Source organism: Numida meleagris, chromosome 1 (genome assembly GCF_002078875.1).
Source record: "Numida meleagris isolate 19003 breed g44 Domestic line chromosome 1, NumMel1.0, whole genome shotgun sequence".
Lineage (NCBI taxonomy): Eukaryota > Metazoa > Chordata > Aves > Galliformes > Numididae > Numida > Numida meleagris.
Genome location: NC_034409.1, coordinates 36,808,525 through 36,830,046, shown reverse-complemented (window position 1 = coordinate 36,830,046; position 21,522 = coordinate 36,808,525). Strand labels below are relative to the sequence as shown.

The 21,522-nt window shown below is 39.1% G+C and overlaps 1 protein-coding gene across 1 annotated transcript in view; it reads left to right on the top strand.

The window, feature by feature from the left end:
- Positions 4,724–21,522, top strand: part of ZFC3H1 (zinc finger C3H1-type containing) — a 38,736-nt gene continuing 21,937 nt past the window's right edge. Inside the window, exons 1-9 of the mRNA XM_021385181.1 lie at positions 4,724–5,448; positions 9,754–10,173; positions 12,564–12,628; positions 12,895–13,093; positions 13,292–13,518; positions 15,564–15,687; positions 17,298–17,398; positions 18,302–18,505; positions 19,097–19,261. Of these exons, the coding sequence (XP_021240856.1) occupies positions 4,863–5,448; positions 9,754–10,173; positions 12,564–12,628; positions 12,895–13,093; positions 13,292–13,518; positions 15,564–15,687; positions 17,298–17,398; positions 18,302–18,505; positions 19,097–19,261 (2,091 nt within the window). The 5' untranslated portion in view covers positions 4,724–4,862. The remainder of the gene's footprint in view (positions 5,449–9,753; positions 10,174–12,563; positions 12,629–12,894; positions 13,094–13,291; positions 13,519–15,563; positions 15,688–17,297; positions 17,399–18,301; positions 18,506–19,096; positions 19,262–21,522) is intronic.

Genomic DNA, 21,522 nt, shown 5'->3' with positions numbered 1-21,522 from the left:
GAGTTCCTCAATTGTTGATCTCATGATAAAGGAATGAACATTAGGTTCTCTGGAGGCAACTGGAATTCTTTTTAGGAATATATAACTGGAAGAAGTTAACTGCTACTTGAATATGTGTATTCCATTTAAAGTTATCTGCAGTAACTATTCTCTGTTCCTAATAATAAAGCTTCTTTCAAAAGAAAAATCTTCTTGTCTACATTTAGTGAAAGGCTGAACTTGCAGCTCTCTCACCAGACACTGTTATTACCTCATGTGAAAACCTTGACATCTCCATATTTTAAATAAGTCTTCATTAGTAACTGTTAGGTAGTGAATAATTTAACAGTCCCCAAAAATAGATTTCTTGTCACTGAGTATCAATATGGCTGATTCATTTTTAATATTAATTCAGCAAAACAGGTAAAGATTATTGCCTACCCTCTGATTTGAAAAGCTTTTTTAATCTCCCGTAAATTATCTCATTTTTGTCTCATGTTTCCTAAAAATATCTTATATTTTTATCTTGTATTTTCAACTCACCCAGAGGAAAATTTCTTAAGGCATTTAACATAATTCGCTCAGATATATCTCATGGTGAAATATTTGATTTTAAGCTTTTCATGAGGCAAGCAATTTCTACCTATCATTGTGCAGCTATGTCTTCTTTTTCTCTTTTTCTCAATTTTACTATCTCCTGTGATGTATACTTCAATTTTGCATGTATTTTGAAGGTATTAATTGCGTTCAGTAAGAACTTGTTTACACTTCATGATCATTTTGAAGTTGGATGTTCCTTCTTAGGTATAAACCTCTACACCTCTTCCATCTTAGGAAGATTTCTTCACATAGGTGTCAGTTTAAATAAATAAACAAACAAACTGAAAACACACCAAACAGAAGTATGCTAGGACAGAACTACAAAGCAATGTGAAATTGTGCATTTTCCACTTTGTCAAATTGTGGATTAGTCTCACAATCCTCAGCAATTAAAATACAATTTATACAATGTTCAAATCTTTCTGCAGAATCCCTTCATCATAAAATTCAATACCCCAAATTTTATGAAAGAAATATTTAACAGCCACATACTCTTCCCTCACCCACTTCCCAAAAACCAGTTTTTAGTCAGTTCGTGTTTTCTTAAATTAGAAGAAAACCTAATCCTCATTATTTACATGGAGCCCATCATATTTAAAATTACAATTACTGAGTACCAAGAAGAAAACAATCAATCAATCACAAAGCATTGCACTCCATTCATTCCAGAAATGTTTGTTGGAAGGCCATACAGAAATTATTAGAGTTCAAACTGTCACAAGTTTGAGTAGGAAAAGCCAATGAATATGAATAAGCACTAATTAGTAACATGTGGATACACTGCACACATAGTTCATGTATCCTGCTGCACTGGGGTGACCCTGGCCAACAGCTATACACCCATACAGCTGCTCACTCACCTCCCCCCCCCCCCCCCCCGCCCCGTTGGGAAGGGTGTTTATAGGAAGAGCAAAAGCAAGAAAACTCATAGGTCATGAGGAAAACAGCTTACAAAAACAAGCAATGCAAAGGAAATCACATGCCACCTTGCATAAGCAGACCCATGTCCAGCTTGTCTTCAAGCAATGGCCAGCTTGGAAGACAAAAAGGCAAACTACTCTTCTTCTTCCTCTACTCCATTTTTTTATTGCCAAACATGATGTTATATGGTGTGGAGTATCCCTTTAGACAGTTTCTGTCACGTGTCCCTACTGGGTCCCCTCCCACTCTCCTGCCACCCCCAGCTTGCTTATGGGGAAAGGGCAGAGAGGAAAGAAACTGAGTGCCTCGACATTGTGTAAGTGCTGTTCAGCAGCAGCCGAAACACTGTGGTGTTACCAGCACCACTGTAGTATCAAATCCTAAGTTCAGCACCACACGGGCTGTGACAAAGGAACTCCATCCCAGCCAGACCCAATACATCAGGAAAATTTTCAATTTTCAGAGTGAATTAAGCTTAACTTTGGTGAGATAAAGTCTTGTATTAGTATCAGACAATTTTAATTGACACTTAGAAGGCAAAAAGAGAACAAAAATATGAATGTAAATAGCCCTAACTAAGCACTGTAGTACTAGAAGATATATAATATCCTTTATTTTTGGAAATGTGGCACAGTCCTTAAATCTCAGGTTGTGCTTCCAAAAGACAAGATTCCACTCTGCTTGTAATAATTCCATTTAATTAATATGGTAAACATGTTACCATTTTTTTACCTGAAACTTTGAAATATACATATTTTTAACATTTTGCGGACCAGAAATGAGGCATATCTAATTTGAAGCTAAAATGTCATTGGAGACCACTGATTCTAGCATTGTTTTTTTTTTTGTTGTTTTGGACAAGTAGTTTGAGATACCTACCACAAGAAAATAATAATATGGTAATGTTTTATGTCACGGATACTTAAAAATTCATGAGAAATAAGACTAGTAGGATTAGGATTGCTGCACTAATTGTCATTCTTCAGATGTGTAAAATATTCAAACAAGTCTTAGCTGCACTAAAGCTATTTAACCATCATGTGATCTTTGCTACCTTTGTTTAAATACAAAACTTGTTACCAGCTGCACAAGCTGAGTCTGACAAAGAGATCTGGATGCTATCTTTTAATTCAATCAGTCTTAGTTGCTTATGCACATAAATTTCAGTAATTCATTTTCATAAACATACTAGTTCCGCAATGCTTTTTTGGCCTTGTCTAGAGGTGCAGAAAATAAGCAGGAAATATGATAAATATTAAGACATACGCTTTCTGATGTATTAAATTGTTCCTTTTGACTTTATTGAAAATATATTCAGTATTTAAAACAAAAATGGTGCTGCAACAGCTATGTTAGATATCCTTCAAATGTATGAAGTCAAATACAGCAAACAGAAAATTTATTTATTTTGGATTTCATCTTAAATTTACAAACTGCAATAAAACCTCTCAGAAATTCTCAATCTATTACCCATGGGACAAATGTGGAAGATTCTTAATGCTTTCTTTCTGAAAGGCTGTTTTCAGATGTTTGTGTGCTCTTGTGTAAATACGTAGATACCAAACACATCAGATCAACATGTTCTTTTTACTCATGCAATTTTATTCCCTTTATAGTAGAGAACATAATCAATTGATCAGTTTATTAATAGTGATGAATACACTGGAAGAACCAGCTTCTTCCTGGAAATTTAGAAATAAAATTGTTTGCCTCATAACCCTATAATGGAGAAAAAAGCAGACAGTATCAAATAACTGAAATAAAATATCATACCACATAATACAGTGGGATCATATAACACCAGATGATATGCAAAGCCACTAGAAGATTCTCAGGAATCTTTTTTCAGATGCTAAATACCTCAGGTAGAAATTTACAATGCAGATCACATACTGGCGTTGAATAAATTTGGCTCACTTGTTGGATGAACTCTGAGCAAACAAACAGCAACAGTGAAGGGAGTGGCAACACCACATGGGGTTAACTTCCCATTGAGCTGCTACTTCTCTGCCAATTCCTTACAGTTTTGTAAGCACTTCCCTTCCCCTCTGAAAGATGCCAAAATTGGTATTTACTGCTGTGTGAAAACACTTAGAAACAGAGTTAGTTAACTGTATGCAAAGGAAAATGGAACCACATACATGCAAAGCTCTGGGATGCCCAAATAAACAAATGGCTGTTCGGAGGGAAATTTCTGCAGTTTGCAACACTAGAGGTGGTGATATTGAAACATTTGTAACCGCAGCAGATTAGATTTCAGACACAGGGAACTGAATGTTTCAGAAGTTCTACCTGACTTTAGCAGCTGCTTCAGAAAGCTCTCAGCAGGTCTTGTGCCTGTCTGCCAGCCCTTTGGAGACCTATTGACCATGATGTGTAAAGCAGTAAAACTCACCAATTAAACACGATTTCTAGAAGTTACATCCACATGAACAGAATTGACACAAAATGCACATCACTGTGTTATGATGGATGACCATCAAAAAGAAAGAGAAAAAAAAAAACACATTTGCACTTTCTTCATTCTCCTATGAAACTATTTTAATAGATTTAGTACTGTTTTAGATAGAACAGATTCCATTACTCTGAATTTGTAAAACACCACGTCACTGCAAGGGCACCTGCTCTTTGTCATGTATTTGTCCCCTTGGATCAAAAGAAGAGGATGCAAAGGGCCTTAAGCATATAGCTTTGGACTTCATAATGCACAGGCATTAACCGTTCTTCATGTCGGATCTAAACGATACATAGAGAAAGGAAAAGAAGAAATACATAGAAACAAGGAAACGTGATACTTAATTTTATTTTTCATGGCTTCCGTGTAGCACATTATTAACTGAAAAAAAATCCTAACTCACTCTTGGGAAAAAAAAAAAAACACAGAAACGCATCAGTCTTCTCCAAGATTGAGAAACGTAAGCATAATCACAGCGCGGACCACGCAGCTGCTCGGAACCGCACCACCGCCCTCCTCTTCCAGGCAACACGCTCCCCCTCAACAAGATGGCGGTCCCCTCCACCGACATGGCGGCTCGAGTCTCTATTGGCGCCCGCAATCCCGCCGCCCCGCTATTGGCTGAGCCAGGTGCTTTCCCCGCCCCTCCCGGTACCGTCCGGAGCTGGGAACTACGCTTCCCAGGATGCACCGCTCTCGGGGAGTCGCCCCCGGCCCTCGCGTTCTTTTTGTCGTTGCGTAACGGGGCAGCGGGGATAGGGTGTGGTCTCGCGAGAGGTTTGAGGTGGTCGGGGCCGTGTAGGGTGGGCGGCTGGGGAGGGGGCGAGGCGTGGGGCTTTCGTGCGCAGGAAGCGAAACCGGCCGCGCGGCTCTCGGTGTGCCGCGCCTCGCCGTTGGGTAGGGTTCCATGGCGGCCGCGGAGGCCGCACCCGCGGAGGCAGCGCTGGATTCTAGCGGGCTCTCCCCGAAGGAAGAGGGGGAGTTGGAAGACGGCGAGATCAGCGACGATGACAACAACGGCTCTGGGCCGTGCAGCGGCGGCTCCGAGCCCGGCAGCGGCCTGGCGGGCAACAGGCCCTACTCGAGGCGCCGGCCGCCTCCCGGCCTCCGCGGCGGCATCTCCCTCTCGTCCTCTCGGCGCTTCCCGCGGTCGCGGCACCAGCCCCCGCCCGACATGGGCCACCTGCACGGCCACGGCGGCTACCGGCCCAAGGACTCGTTCCGCTCACACCCGCCGCCCCTGCCCGCGCCACGGATGCCGTCGGGCCCGCACTCGGAGACCGGCCCCCGGCTCTCCTTCTGGGAGCGCAGCCACAACGCGCTGGACCGATTCCGCTTTCGAGGCCGGCCCTACAGGGGTGGATGGCGCTGGGGTAGGAGCCGGGGCGGCGGCGGCGAGCGGGGCGGCAACCCGCCGGGGAGGCCGCCCGGAGGGGGAAGCTGCGCTGGCTTCAGCGGCAGCCAGGGCTGGAGGGAACCCTCGCCTCGGAAATGTATCCTTCCTTCAGCCTGGGGTGGGTGGGGGCGGAGGGTGGGCTGCGCTGCCGGAAGGGCCCGCTGTGTCAGCGCCGCGCTACGTGGCCCAGGGCGCGGGGAGGGACGCGGCTCCTTTGGCTGTGCCTCGCGTAGCGGGAGGCTCCCCTCCCGCCGCCAGGGTTCCCGCTGGGACGGGGCTGCAGCCTGTCCGGCCCTATTAAGGTTAGAGAAAAACGTAGCCTGAAACAAAGGCCTGCTCTGTTGGACTCTAGGTGCTGCTGTGCTAGCCCGAAGTGAGCCTTGGGAAGTGGAGTCAGTGAGACAGTGTATAACTGAAGCGTCCTAGATGTAAAACTGAAATGCTAAGCTTGTTAATTTCCCGTATTGGGCAGTGAAGGATCCGCTTTTCTTTCATTTTCACTTACAGCCCTTCGAGATTGTTATGTGTAGCTAAAGCCAACCTCGAATGGGACTCTGTGCACACAGTGTATGTTACGTGGGAGTTTGGGTAACGCGGAAAGCACCGTTTCTCTGTAAAGCCACACCCAGTGGTTCTTGAAAATGTTCTCTACTGATTGCTCCTGGATGAGTTTGGTGAGGTGATCTTCATTGGTTTTAAAGTTTTCGCCCGTTAAGAGCAGAAATAGCAAAAGCAGTGGAAAAAGCTCCTCTTGTTTTCCAGAACCGCTATAGAAAAAACAAAATTGATGCCAACTGTAACTCTGCGGGACAGCATGTCACTGAGACTTGATACAGCCACATAGTTGCCTGAGAACACAGACAAATTAAAAAAAAAAAACAAGAACCTAACAAAACTTAAGCAAAAGAAATAGTGGTTAAAAGGTATTTTTCAGAATCTTACACTACTTCGTTGTCTGCTGTGTAGCTATAGTTGAAGGATGTGACTTGTTTCTTGGCTGTGCTGCTTGTCCCCAAGAACAGGGATTTTTTTTTTCTACTTGTGCTAGGTCTTAAGGCTCTGAAAGCTGCTCACTGGATCCCTGTGCTACTTTAGAGCCAAGATTATGTATCTGTGTCAGCAGGTTTTTTTTGAATGCGGAGGGAATATGTAAATTACTGATTGAAGAGCTGTTCTTAATCTTGTCTGGTGATGTTAGAGTGTTCCTGAAGTCTTCATAACTCTTCATTCAGGGATCGTTTTTTATCTTGGCGGCAGGGAATGAAGATGTGATTTGTCCAAGGTTGTGTAGTTAGACAGTCCCAGTGCTGAAAATAGATGCTATAGCTCTTCATTTGCAGTCTTGCTCAAAGTACCAGAAAATGGTTACTTTCTGTGTAATGTGTAATTTGCAGGGCAAATGTATTGGTAGTTCTCAGCTGACCTTACAGTGCTTGATACAGATACAGTCTCCTTGGATGCTTTAAGAGACCATTCGGAAGCTGATAATTCAGTTTTCAAACCAAAAATGAGCAAATGACGAAGTCTTATTGCTCATACGTAAGATGCACTCTTCTGTTTAAGCATTATCGATGATTTTCTAATGCTGTTGCCCCTTAATAGGTCACATTTGATTGTAATGGATTAATTAAGGAAGGCCCACAATTTTCTTTCTAAAATACAAATTCTGTATTTTTCATGTCTTTGCTATCTAAAAGAGTTGGCATTACAGTATACAGGGGTGCAATTAGCAAGTGACTTCAGAAGAAACCGTCACATGAACTGCTACAAGGAGGTTCATTGCATGGGTGATATTTGGAATTTCACAGAGCAAGTGAGAAATGCAAAGGTCTCCTAACAAACAATGGCTTCTTTTCTTTACCCATGTAACTGTTACTTTGTGTGCACTCTGTAGGAGCTTAAGTGTAAATGAATAGGATTAAATCAGTTGCAGTTAAACAATTATTTTTCTTTGGATATTAGCATTTCATAGGTTTATCTTTTTAATTCCTAGCGACATTAACAATGAGGTGTTGAATGAGCCTTCTGCAGAAATTCTTATGTAGAGATTTGTGGAGTTCTGGGTCTGAAACATAGGGCCATAGTGTGACTTAGTTTACTGTTGTGTTCTGACCTCTTCCCTTTTCACGTTTTTCTTCTCATCAGTTGGTCTCTTTTTGGTTGTAGTTTGAAGGCTTTCCAGTGTTGACTGAAGAACTATTGATGTAATGCATTCCTATCTGCCTCAATGGCACTACCTACTCTTGCACTCTATATCTAGTGCAAGAGCTATATATGAAAAACAACAAACCTACATCTGCAAAACAGTGTTGTGGTTTAACCTAGCAGACAGCTAAGGACCGCACTGCAGCTTGCTGTTGTCGAGTGGAATGTGACCCAGTGGGATGAGGGAGAGAATCAAGAGAGGTAAAAAGGCAAAAGCTTGTGGGTTGAGGTAAAGACGGTTTAATAAGCTGACAGAAACAGGAGAGGAAAAAGAATAGAAAAGGAAGTGATGCAAAACGTGATTGCTTGCCACCAGCTGATGCCTAGCTAGTCCTGAAGCAGCAGTAGCTCTCCCATAACCCAGGCTGGTTGCCCCCAGTTTTACTGCTGAGCACAATGCCAGGTAGCACAGAGCATCCTTTTGGCCAGTGTAGGGCAGATGACCTAGGTTCTATCCTCTCCCAGCTCCTTGCTGGCAGGACAGCTTGAGAAGCTGGAGTGTCCTTGTCTCTGTGTAAGCACTGCTCAGCAGCAACAAAAACATCCATGTGTTATCACCGCTAATTTCATCCTAAATCCAAAATAAACACAACACCAGTGACTATGGAGAAAATTAACTATCACAGCTAAAACCCCAAAACCACAACAAACACCGCATTTCTTACGAATACCTTTTTGTTTGGAAGCTCTAGCAGCTTCATTAATCCAAGCTTAAAAAAACATTTCAGAACTTTGTCTTGTGTTACCCAACTCCAGATGTCTCCAGAAACTTTCAATATGGAAATTATCAAATAATTTTTAGGTATTCTTATAAATTATGCTAAATAGCTTAATCAGCTTCAGATTTTCCTGTGACTCATGAAATTACAAGATGTTTTTTTAGAAGTAGAAATGGGTTGAAAGTGAGTTTGACAGATAGAATTCTTACATAATTTGTGGCTGTTTTTCACAAAGCTCTTGCATTTTGGATGTATTTCTAATATATTTATGAAACTCCTCCAACTTTTGATTGCCATGTGGATTTAATGTAGTTTATCTTGCTTTTGTGCTGACACTTGAGAGCATTGTTAGAGCAGGAAATGTTTTGTTATACAGATTTGTTTATGGAGGATAAATACTAAGAATCTTTGGACTTGAAGTGTAGTGAAATATCCAAGTAGTTGATATGTCCTGTGGGCTGAAGACAAAGTTGCTTTCTTCTGTAGTCAGGATTTCTGCATTCAGATGTTACCTACTTTAGCTTTTAGTTTTCCTCCAATTACTGACACCGTGTTGATGAAAAAGCATTTCACATAACTTGAGTCAGTTGTTATCACAGAGTGCTGATACTGTAAGTTGAATGAGCAGAACCTGACTCAGTAGCCTATATATTTTTTTCCTGGGGAGTAATTATTTTACTAGATGGTTCAGCTTTTAACTTTAAGAGAAAGCTTTTCAGGGTAGGAGAAACAGGAGTTGAACTCAGTGATCCTTATGGGTCTTGTCCAGCTTGGGGTATGTTATGAAAGGCAGCTGTGTGCAGAGCAAGTTTTCATGATGGGAGCCTCACTAAGATTGTTTCCATTGCCTGCCTTGAGCAACTTGACTACCTATGCCCAACGGATACAAATTTTCTTGACAATGTTTTCTAACTAATTAATAGTTCCAAATTCTCTCTTCCTGTTCTCGAGTGTTCTGATTGCAAGTCTTCAGCCAATGTTTTTTCTTCCCCACAGCTGTTGGTTATGTGATGCCTTACCTCACTTGTTAAGCTACGGTTTCTGTGGACTTTAGTTATGCAGAGGCTAGATGTTAGTGTTTTATGAACAGATAAGAGCAGTGAGAATGACTTTAACCTGTCTTTTTCAGATAATCAGCTGGGCAGACAGGACTAGAGTTAGGAGCTCTAGTAGTTCAACTTACTCTTTGTAATATGAACCTCTCAGCATTACAGCAGTTGTCCCAAGATAGAGAAGGCTTCCCAGGAATTTTATGAAATTATTTTAAGTTGATGATATGAGAAAAGTGTTTATTTAAGCTGTCCATATCTAACAATGACACGTCTTTTACATGCTGCTGTTATTTATAGATGATATTTTTCAAGCTATCCTTAAGATGAAACTAAATCAGAATTTAAGTTCTGTTTGTCATTGGTCATATCTTTGCTATGTTAAGGTTATACATGTTCTTGTCTTAGATTCCTTAACCAGTAATTCAGCCAAAGCTTTTGGAAGGTCTCCATCTAGAAAACAGAACTATTCTTCTAAAAGTGAAAACTCTGTGGAAGAAAGTTTTGAGGATCTGCTCCTGAAGTACAAGCAGATACAGCTGGAGCTTGAATACATTAATAAAGATGAAAGATTGGCTCTGAGCAACAGGGAAGAAAATGAACAACAAGATGATAATAAAACAGCGGACACTGAGGACCAAATAACTGTAGAAAATGACAGTATTAAAACAGATGCTATAAAAGAAGTTTCTCCTGAGGAGAAAAATCCGGTTATAGCCTTTCAGGCATTTGAACTGAAACCTCTCAGACAAAAACTGCCTACTCCAGCTGAGAGGAGCAGGTTAAAAAAAGTCAAAGAAGGAACAAAGCAGTCGTCGCAGAAATCTGAAGTCACAGAATCCTCCCAAGGTAAATACCTGTCAAGTTGTAGCTCTTCTGTTTTGTTGTCGTTCTTCTTGAGTGCCTTAATTTATCACTTTTATTAAGTTTTTGAAAGTATTGTACTGAATAAAATACTAGTTTCAATTAAAGTGTTAGTTTTAAGTGATACTGTAAGTACAGTAGGACTTACTCTATTGCCTTCCTCTTTTATGTAATTCATTGAAACTGTTTAGAAGCATGGTTGTGGTGTGTTGTTCTGTTTTTTTTTTTGACAGATCCAGATCTCTGGTAAAAGTCCTTGAACTTACTTTTAAGTGTAGCAAACTAAGGTAGTTAGCTTAAATTTCCTAATCTGAGCCTCCATCTAGTTCTGCTACATGATGTTTACTGTGTTGGAGGATGTGCTAATGGATGTCACTTGTCATCTTATGGTAGCTAATTTGTCAGCGTGCATAAACTATCAATTTGAGTGGGAAGAGACAAATTAGTAAATGAATGGAGTAAGGATACCAGTGAGTAATTTGTAGGAACATGAAGGAAGGTAGGACTAAAACACTGAAAGTCAGAATGATTCATTCATGTGTAACTTCGGTATAAGAATTGAGAAGAGAGAGACTGATTAAAAAAAAAAAAAAACCAGAGCTAGAGAAAACTGGGAATTACTAGATAAGCCATGCCATTCTAGGTATTTCTCCCCTTGTGTCTTTCCCATTATTTAAATAAAAATTCTGATATTCTTTAAGAAAGAATGTAATTTTTAATGGGAGGCGTGGAGGAGCAGAAACAAGAGATTTTGACTGTAAGAAAACAGTAGCTTGCAGGAAAATGTTGCAAGGAGGAATAAAAGACCTATTTCAAAAGCAGAAGTCTGCAAGGAAATCTAATTTCAAAGTTCAGAAGCACTGAGAATGAAAATACCTGATCATATGACAGGGGGAATAGGTACTGTAATATGCATACTAAGAACATCTGGATTTTTGCAAACCACTCAATCAAATGTGTGATAAAGATGATCTGAAAGCAGACAGACGATGCAAGACAGAGACCTTTATGGCAACGTAATACAGATTTCCAAAGTAGGAAAAATCTGGATTTTAATTATTGCAAATTAATGGGTATCAAGAAAGTGTATGCTACTTTATTATGCATATATTAAGACATCAGTAACGTTCATTTTTCATATCCAGTTTATTTAACACTGGTTTCCTGGATGTCTAGACCTGATAGAGTTGAAGAATTTGTCTTAAAACTGAGTAAAGCTTATGTGTTCTGGAATGAAATATCTGTAGGTTCAACTTCACTGCGCTGATAGAGGCTTTATGGCGGTATTGCCTGCTCTCTTGCTGCTCATTGATCTGTTCTGCCTGTGTCTTCCTCTTCTAGTTTACATCCCATGTCCTTATCTGCATCTCCTCATTTCCATCGTGTGGACTGAGTGGCTAGGAACTTTGTTTAATGTAATAACTTCTTGGGATTTTTTAGAATGCAGATGGGCATTAAATAATTATTTTTCTCCTTCACGTATGTGTGCTATAAAAGAAAATGCATACATGTGCAAGCATTTCCTATGCACCATTTTTATTTAGGTATAAGGTCTTGGTTAAACAACCTCTTTGTGACTTTTCATAAAAAAAACAAGAATCTCTCTGAAGAAAGGCTAATACAGGAAAGGACTGCAAAGCTTCTCTTCACAGTATATATTTTCTATTATAATTATACATAGCAATGTTAAATATACTATTGATTTTATATATATAATTATATTATTGATCATGTTAATCAGGATCAGTTACGTTCATTAAATGATATAGCAATGTGTGTGATATATGTAAAACAAATATATAATAAACAGATTCATGGCTTTTGGGCAGTCTAACAAATTAATTTGTCAATATACTAATATTTATTGGGAAAGCATTACTATTTGCTGTTCATTTTCATAGGATAATTTTTTCTTCAGTGTGAAATGAATCGAGATCTTACTGCACCTTTGAGCCTTTATTTAATTATGCAAGCAACTGACCCGTTACTCAAAATAACTGCCAGTGGAATCTGAGATGCTCAGAACAGTAACTGATACAAGATGGTGGCTTAAATGAATGGCAAGAAGCCTTATTCTCTTCTTGTTTTGTGATCTGTTCTGCTCTGCTTCCTGGGGAAGTACATATCAGCCAGAGGGTTATTAAAAAAAATTCAAATCTTGCCTTAGGTTTATACCATCTTCATGATACAAATTTCATCAGATACACCATTAATGTTTTTAATGTGCTCATATACTTAAAATTCCAATTCTGTTTTATGCAGTGTACTGATGATATTTATAAAATATTTGTATAGATTAATTTCTGTATATAATGCTGATATAGTTCTGTTGTTTCATGAGAAACAACTTGCTCAAAACCATTTTCCTTTGAAAGGTGCAGAAGATAAAGAACAAACATCAACGAGGAAGCCTAGCAGTTCAGATGCAACATCTGAAAAGGTAAGAAAATAGTCCCCTGTAAACAAGGTATAATTGCTTTACAGTGTTTCCTGTGCTTTTTTGCAAACTGTAGTCCAGAATCGTTTCATTGATAGAAGCAGTTCATTCTACAGGAACAGCTTTTTACCTTTAGAGCAGTATTTTAATCTTCTGATGAAAAAAACACAGGGACAGGCTTTTAAAAGACTTTCAAAAAAGATTTGCTTACTAAATGACTTAAGTAACACTTCTTGACTTTGTCTCATCTTTTTTTTTTTTTCCTCAAGAAACTGCTTGATGAGGAGGAGGAGATGTCTGAACTACAGCTTAGGCTTCTTGCACTTCAGTCTGCTAGTAAAAAATGGCAACAAAAAGAGCAACAGGTGATGAAGGAAAGCAAGGAAAAATTAACAAAAACCAAAACTGTGACACAGAAGGTCAAAGCTAGTGCAAAAGCACATTCAACAAAAAAAACAAGTTCTACAGGTAATAAGTTAATGTTACTGAAATGAGAAACTATGACAGGTGCTCTGAAAACAGACGTAGTATGTTGTGTGAAACAGTGGGTGATGAGCCATTAATCCTTCTGGAACAGTCTTCATCTTCTAAAAGCTCCTGAAGATTCTAGGATTTGGGAAACTATTTAGTTAAAGTAGAGTTAATCACATATCTTTTTACTTAAAGGCAAGCAAACTTTGAGGAAACAACAGACAAAGACATCGAAGAAGATACAGCAACAAAAGGAACAAGATAGGCGTCAGAAAGAGGAAGACCAGAGGAAACAAGAAGAGGAGGAGGAGAGGAGAAAGAGAGAAGAAGAAATCAGAAAAATTAGGGACCTCTCAAATCAAGAAGAGCAGTACAATCGGTTTATGAAGCTAGTTGGAGGAAAAAGGAGATCAAGAAGCAGGGTAATGAATTTGTAGTGTTGTGTGTGGTGGTATGTTGCAATTCATGACTGATTCCTGTCTTTATGCTCCTCCTGATTTCACCCTCACTGACACTTCCTTATCCCCTTAAAACTCGTAGTACATAGGTCACTCTGAAAGCAATGCCTCCTCTTTCTTTCCATGGAAACCACAACAGATTCAAAGACCACAATAACACTGTTTGATAGAGCAAATTCTCGACTACAAAGCACTTTCTCAACATGGTCATGACCATAAGCGTTTGCCACATCCATCACAATCTGCATCAGCAGAGATGCCCCACTGTTGCCATTGCTGAAACGCACCACCCACTGCCTCATTGTCCTCTAACTCACTGTTCAGTCACCATAAATGTTCAGCAAGTGGCAATGAATGTCAGTGGGTGCCATTTTTTTCTGCATGGAGGAATTTGATGATGCCCCTTTGCTTCATATGCACTTCGATGTCAGATGATATTGTGTCAGACTGCCCCTCTGCTGCTATCTGTTGCATGGCAACAAAGTGTAATCGGATATTGGTAGGAAGATTCAGCCTCTACTGCCATACCACCAGTATGCACCACTGACGATGTGGTCCAGCAGAATAAAATAGGAGGCATTATTTTTGGAGAAGCCCCTGTATTTCAGTGGTTGCAAAGCTTTAATCCCTTCTTAGATAGATATTCTCTTCAGTTTTAGTAAGATCCGATTTGTATAAATTGTACATACGAAAATATTTTATCATTAATTTGCCTCATAAAGATTTTCAGCCAAACTTTTTTTGACTTCCTTTGCTTAGTTTGCATTTTCATCTCCACATTTTGAATTTTTTTTGTCTACAACCTCAGTGACCTACTGCTTTCAAAATGTCATCCAAGGTTTAATTTCTTTGTAGTATTTTTTTAATCTATGAAGGTACTAAATACTCCCCCACAAAAATTATTACTTCAAACCTCATTACAGGATGACAGAGTTGTCAACCTTCTGAAGGACTAGAGTTACTGCATTGGTGGTCATGCTGCGCTTGTAGAATTTTTTTTCCTCTCGTCTTGCAACTTGTAAAAGGCACTTAAATCGTTCACATTCTGCCTTTAAATCATAGGTACATTGTAGAGGAAAAAAAAAGTCAGTGTTTGTTCAGTGTCAGTTCTTTCATCACAGAAGCTGCTTACAGCAACTGCATGTGTACTGAATGGTTAGTGCTACTGATGCTCTAATGCGAAATGGAACTACAGCTAGGGGATTTGTGACTCCCTGTTTGAATTCATGTTATACAAGAGTCCCATGAAATGATGGGGAAATGGAGACTTGAAGTGTTTAAACACTAAACATACTAAAAGATACCAAAATGTGTACAGTATGCCTCTGAAAGACACAAACTGAGGAGTCCTACGAAGTAACATTTACCTGTTCTGTGTCTTAATTTCTGAATATTAATTAGTACTCTGATTTATTAGTTGAATTTAAGTCTCTTGGCATGTTCTAGTGTGATATGTATCTCATGCGGGACAAGTAACGGATTCACGTCCTGAAACATCAGTCTTAGAACAACTAGAAAGTGTTTCAACTAACCGCACACGTTTTGCCTTAGTGAAGATGATCCATGTACAGTTTTGAGTTTTTTCTAATAAAAGTAGTTTAAATGGCCTTGTTAATTACTATGGCATATTTAACAAAGGATCAAGAATTTATTTCCCTTCCAGTGTTTAAGAAACATCTAACCATGACAGTTTACCAGATAAATGACTTGATAAATACTTAAAAATTGCTTCTGTGTAAGCTTCATAAGCTTTCCTCCTTTCCCCTCAAACTCTTAAGAACCCTCTTTTAAAAACTGTTTAAAATCAGCTTTAATGTCAATGCCTGCGATAGATTTGATTGAAAGTCAGTATTCAGTTTGTTTTTTTTGAGTAAGCTGAGTAAATTGTATTTATAATGTAATTAGAAGGCTGTTATAAGGGCCTGTCTCTAAAATTCTCTGTGAGTAGGCTTGCTCTAAAATAATAACATAAGAACAGTTAAATAAAATACTCTTCTTGTTGCTTTCAGTCTTCGGATACAGACTTGAGATGGTCTTTGGATAAACAGTCTACAGATAGCGCAGGAGGCATATATCAGTATGATAATTACGATGAAGTTGCTATGGATACAGATAGTGAAACTAACTCTCCAGGTAAGACTTACTTCCAGTTATTTATAAGATGATTGATTAAAAAAATAGTTAAAAGGTAGGAAATGAACAGTTATTTTGGAATATGACATAGAGTACTAGCTTACATTTAAAAAAAAAAAAAGGCATTTACTAACATGCTAATACTGACTCTTATTTCCTTTCCATCTCTGCTGTGGTGATCATTTGAAGGTCTTCAAGGTTATACTGTTCTTACGACAATACTGTGAAATCTATTTTTTTCTACATTCCAAAGCAGTTGTGTAGAGAGCAGATGCCCATGGGTGTTGACTGGATAAATAGCGGCTTTGCAGAAAAGGGCCTGGCGTCACCATGGATGTGAAGTGAAATACGAGTCAGCAGTACATCCTTGGGTGATAAAGGCAAGCTGCAGCCTGGGTTTGAGCACTGAGGCTACAATGGCTGGATGGAGTGGTCAGGATTGAGGGAAGTTCTTATTCCCCTCTCTTAAGAACTTAGGAGACTATTTGTTTTTAGTTTTCAACTACATAAAAGATAATGATGTATTGGAGTGAGTCTAGTAGAGGACCTCAAAGTTTATTGGAGACTGAAGCATACAATTTATGAGAAGGGACCAGAAGAGCTGAGTTTTCTTTAAGAAGGCTGAGGAAGGTCTTTACTGCTGTCTTCAACTACCTAGTGGGTAATTATAAAGAAGATAGAGCCTGGCTCTATCTTCTTCATAAAACTCAGCTCTTCTGTGGACTGAGCAACAGAGGGACAAAGGGAAAATGCTTAAATTGTGACAAAAGAAATTTTAGATAGAAGGGCGAATGTTCTCAAAGAGAGAACAACTGAATACTGAAACTGGTTGCCTGGAAATAGGAGAACTTAGTCCTTCAAAGATACTTGGAACTTGATTGGGCACATCACTTAGCAAACTTTAGCATAGTGTTGAACACCGCTGTTAGGGCAAATTACTTCAGGGATCTCTTCCAACCTAAAATATTTCATGACTCTGAGGTGCTTTTAAGTTATTCAGGCTTCCTTTTTCAATATGAGAATGCTGAAAAAAGTGTAGTGTTGCAAGAGCTCCATTAATCAAAATACTTAATTGATCATTTTTCTTCTTCTGCTTTTCATCTTCCGTTCTTTATTTTCCCTTTTTTTCCTGTTCTTGTTAGTCTGCGTTATACGTTAATTTGTTAAAGCAGTGCTCTGCTTTTGCTTCAGACTTACAGGCTACGTGACTCATTCCTTGATGAAGCATCTCAAACTTTAATGTTGCGTTTCAGAATTCAGTGTGAACTATATGTTTTGCCTGCCTCTGTCCTAATTTGTTCTGTGATAGAGTGTCAGGAGTCGCTCTACTGGGATACGTAGCTTAAGAATGCAGATTCGGACATATTAAATAAAATATGAGGGATAAATCATACTGAGTGATTACCTCAGTACTGTTTGAGAATACTTGCATTTCATATGTAATTTTTTTTGTGTGTGTTTAGGAATTAAATGCGTTGTCTGCATTTCATGCTGGCATACAAAGTCCTGATTATTTTAAAAGAAATAATGTGCTGTTGCAGCATTAAATCTGTTTTAGTAAAAGCATGAATTTAGTATTTCTTACACTCAGTTGTTTCTTTTTGTTACAGCTTCCTCTCCAGCACAGCCTCCTTACTTTGAGTGTCCAGTAGGATATTATCCACCTCCAACAATACCACCAATTTCCTTGCCACTGCCACCTCCAATTCCAGTAAGTAACCTTGAAAGGAATGTGTTTCTGAAGATACTAATTCTGATTTTCTCTTATTTATAATGCTAGAGTTTTATCAAACATGCATTTAATCCTGAATTATTTGATGATTTCATTTGATTATCTGATACTCCTACAGTTTCTTTTTTTTAAAAAAAGGAACTTTCTCAGCTTCTTTTTGAATGATAAAGTTTCTGTTCAATTGAAGTTTTCTGTACTGAATAAAATCTTCCTCTTGATTGTTTAGTGGCGCTACGTGGTTTCTTAGCATCAGGCAAATAAGTTTGTTACCTAGGGGGGAAAAAAAAAACTGTAGCTCATCACAGTCCTTTCACACTCTGTGTCTTTTGACTGTTGCTATCAGTCTTTGTATCACAGAGTACCCATGAAAATGGAATCCTTTGCCCACCACTTCTCTTCAGTGAGTGATTTTTGTTCTTCTTGGGAAAGCAACAGGAAAGTAGACCCTTGCTTTTCCCTGTTCTGATGGCCTCTGAACTGTTTTGAGTGAAGAAGCCTGTGATTTTGTTGCCAAGATGAACTTGTAAAACCATTTGGGGAATGTCTTTTAAGCAGTTTGATGCAATCCATTGGCATAACCTGTCAAATCAGCTGTATTTCTGTGGCTAGACTATCTCTGGCTCTGAATTTTCATTTATAAATATATAAATATTTATAGTTGTATGTCTGCACTACTTTCATCTTCCAGATGTGACTTGTTTCCATCTTTTATGGGGTTATTACAAGTGTTTAGCTACAGCCTTTGACATTAGTCTAAATCCACTGCAGTTTAAATTAATTTTAAACCATGAAATAATTTAGATAGCATAACCTCTGCGAAATAACCATAAAGAAATAGTAAGCTTCAAAAGTCTCTAACCCTTATTTTCATTTTTCTCTCAGCCTCTACCATCTATGAGCCAACTTTATATGGAGGGTATTTCTTGTGTTTCTCTTGAGCCACCCCCACCCCTTCCACCTCTTCCGCCCGAAGAACCTGAACAGCCACCAAAACCTCCGTTTGCAGATGAGGAAGAAGAAGAGGAGATGCTCTTAAGAGAAGAATTACTCAAGTCTCTAGCTAACAAACGAGCTTTCCGATCTGAGGTACTCCATTGGTTTTTAAATGTAGACCTCTAGGTGGCAATCTTGACCAAAACTTAAGTGTAATCTGCTGGGGAATAAAGGCTGCTTTTCTGATTTCTTTTAAAAATCAATTTCTGTTACCCCAAAAGAAACCGAAGTAAAATCAACTCCAGGGATACCCTTTGAAGCGCGCCTTGCAGCTTGCTGTTTATGAAGAGATTATGAAATTCTTGGGTACCAAGAACTTGAATATGTTGGAGGAAATGGGAATTTTCTGCAAAACTGTTTATTGCTTAACTTCATTTCAGACTTACAGTGAGAGGAGTTGGGAGAGGCCCGCAACTTTCAATTGATAACGTGTTTGGTGTGTGGTCTTTTTTTGAGAAGCAAGGTTTATGGTTTTGAAGATGGGGATTGTTTTAGATGTCATGCCATTTTGGCATTATTGCAGTATTACAAGCTTTATGTAATGTAGTTGGATGGTCCATTTCATGCACGTCTTGAAACTTGAAATTATAATCTAGGCAGTATAATTCATGCTTACATTTATGTCTTGTAAAATACTTACGTGTAATGCCTATTTTTATGACTATTTTTATTTTGTTTTGTTAGGAAACTTCAAGTAACAGTGGTCCTCCTTCCCCTCCTGTTCCAGATAATTTGCAATCTGTGCCAAGAAGCAATCTGTCTGCTGTCAGTATTAATACTGTATCTCAGCCACGGGTACAAAACACAAAGTTCGTTAGAGTACCAAGGCCTCCACGAGCAGTGATTACAGTAAGGAAATATTGGTGCTTTCTCTTAACTGAACTGCAAATTGGAGTTGAATTCGGTTTGGGTGAACAGCAAATAGATGAGTTTTTCTTTTACTAATGATACAGCACAGAACAGCAGAGCTTCATTTAAACATTTGAATCATTAGTAACTGTAATCCATGTGCTCTTCTAGAAATAGTTTGTTGCTGAATTAAGAATTTGACAGCTTGAGGGAGCATCAAAATGCACCCATACTCATCTGAACTAAAAAAAGCGTTTCTCTGTTTACTGTAGAAATGGTGTTCCTTTCTGTTAAACCAAACTAGTAAGTTTAGAGAGTGTGCTAGTGAAGTCTAGCTGCAGTGTTTATTACATGGAACCAGGCTAGTGTCAGTTCACTTTAAGAAGTGATCTGCAGATCTGTGCCTGTTGCTAGTGTAGGTATAGCTGATCTCTGCTAAAGCTGTGTAAATTTCAGATTTATGAAGCTTGAATTTCTAAGACTCTAGATGTAGTTCAGTTAATTCCTTTTTCAGATTAGCATAGACTGAAACAGTGTGCTCTTCGGTGGTAGCTGAGCCAGAGTGAACCCTCAGTTGCTCTTTCCCCTCAAAAGGTGGTCTTTTCTTTCTTCTGGTCAGATGGTATCTCTCTTCTTGTGAACTGTGACCTGGAGCATCATTCCTGTTCCTTATTTAACTTTCTACAGGAGTTAGAAAACTAAGCTTTGTAGGGGATGAAAAGAACATTTTCTTCTGCGGATGTGGTGGTGCGGTTGGGTAGTGTGTTTTTTTTCTTTTCACTGAACTATGTGAGGATCAGCACAAAACTGGTGGCAGGTGGCATGTCTTGAGTGGGGGTGTAAGGTGGAGAAGAGAGTGTTTTCCTCTTTCAACAGCAGCAGACTTCATTATGTTAGCTCCAGTCGTACTCTGTAACTTGAACTTCATTTGAATAGTATGTCCAGCTTCAGTTAGCATTTGATTTGTGGTGTCTGCAAACAGCTGGAAGCAAAAAATGTTTGCCTCTGCTGTGCCAAATTGAAGCCTAAGTAATATGCTGTTCTATTTTTGGCAGTGAACAGAAGTGTCTAGTTAGCAATTCCTTTAAAAACACATCTTAGAAAACTTGGCTTCTTGTACTCTTTCACATGCAGGTGCTGTAATGAGCGGTATGATTCTATCAGTGTTTGATGTCTTTGTATTTTCTTTTTTACTAAATTTGGAGGAACATGTTATCTGTGAGCCTATTACCTCCCCAACAAATTTAGCTGCAGTATACCAGCAGCTTTCTTGCTCATTAAGTATAGACTGCATGATCACCTGGTCCCTTGATTCCATAATGGAAGAGAGCTTTCAGTGGTAGAGACCTGAATGTTCCATTGTTGGATATTTTAATGCATAGTTGCTTTTCTGTAAGAAAATTGTGTTCTTTAGCTCGAATTGGATGTATTTTTTGGTTTGTATTCATCTTTTCAATCTTCTAAATTCTAGACGTAAGTAGTGTAATTGTTGTTTCTACAATCATTTTACCCTTGCTTGTTTTTGTGTTCTTATCCATGTTTAAATACTAAACCTGCAATGAAGCAAAAAACCCTTAAACAACCATTTATTCTGTTGCCCTGTGTTATATCACAAGTGAGGGGTGCTTAACTGAAGTTGCAAAAATGAGGGAGAGCATGTCACTGGGGAGCTGTCAGGCAGTTTTAGTAATGTAATAAATGTTTCATGTAAGTTGTGGTGATGAAAGGCATTGTTGTAACACCTGGAAAAAAACTGACTTTGACCCTCCCCACTGTCAACTTTTCCCTAGAAGAAAAATGAAGAGGAGATTTAGGGACAGTTTATGCTGCACTACTGTGCCAAAACCATTTTGGCAGCTTTGGTTTGTGAATTCCAAAAAGCCAGTGATGGGGAAGTGATATATTGGGCACTTGAAGATGTGGTGAAGGGTGGGATGCCCAGTTTGATCAAGTTGAATTTCCATGGAACTGCAGCCAGAGAATTATTCAGAGGGGCGAACAAGTGCTTTGTTCTGTTCTCCTGCATCACTGAAAATTGGAATCGTACTACTGTGCTGTGGTGGTGTAGATACTGCAGCTATAGTACATTCCGAAGTACTGGATATGATCCTTACGATGAGAATTGACCAGGAGGAGTATATCAGAAAGAAAGGACTTTATTTTCCCCTTAGAAGTGGAGGACTTTTTTGATGTGTGCTTTAAAAGGCGTGTGGAACTTTGGACATATCTTGTGTTAATGTAAAGGCTAAACTTAAATCTGT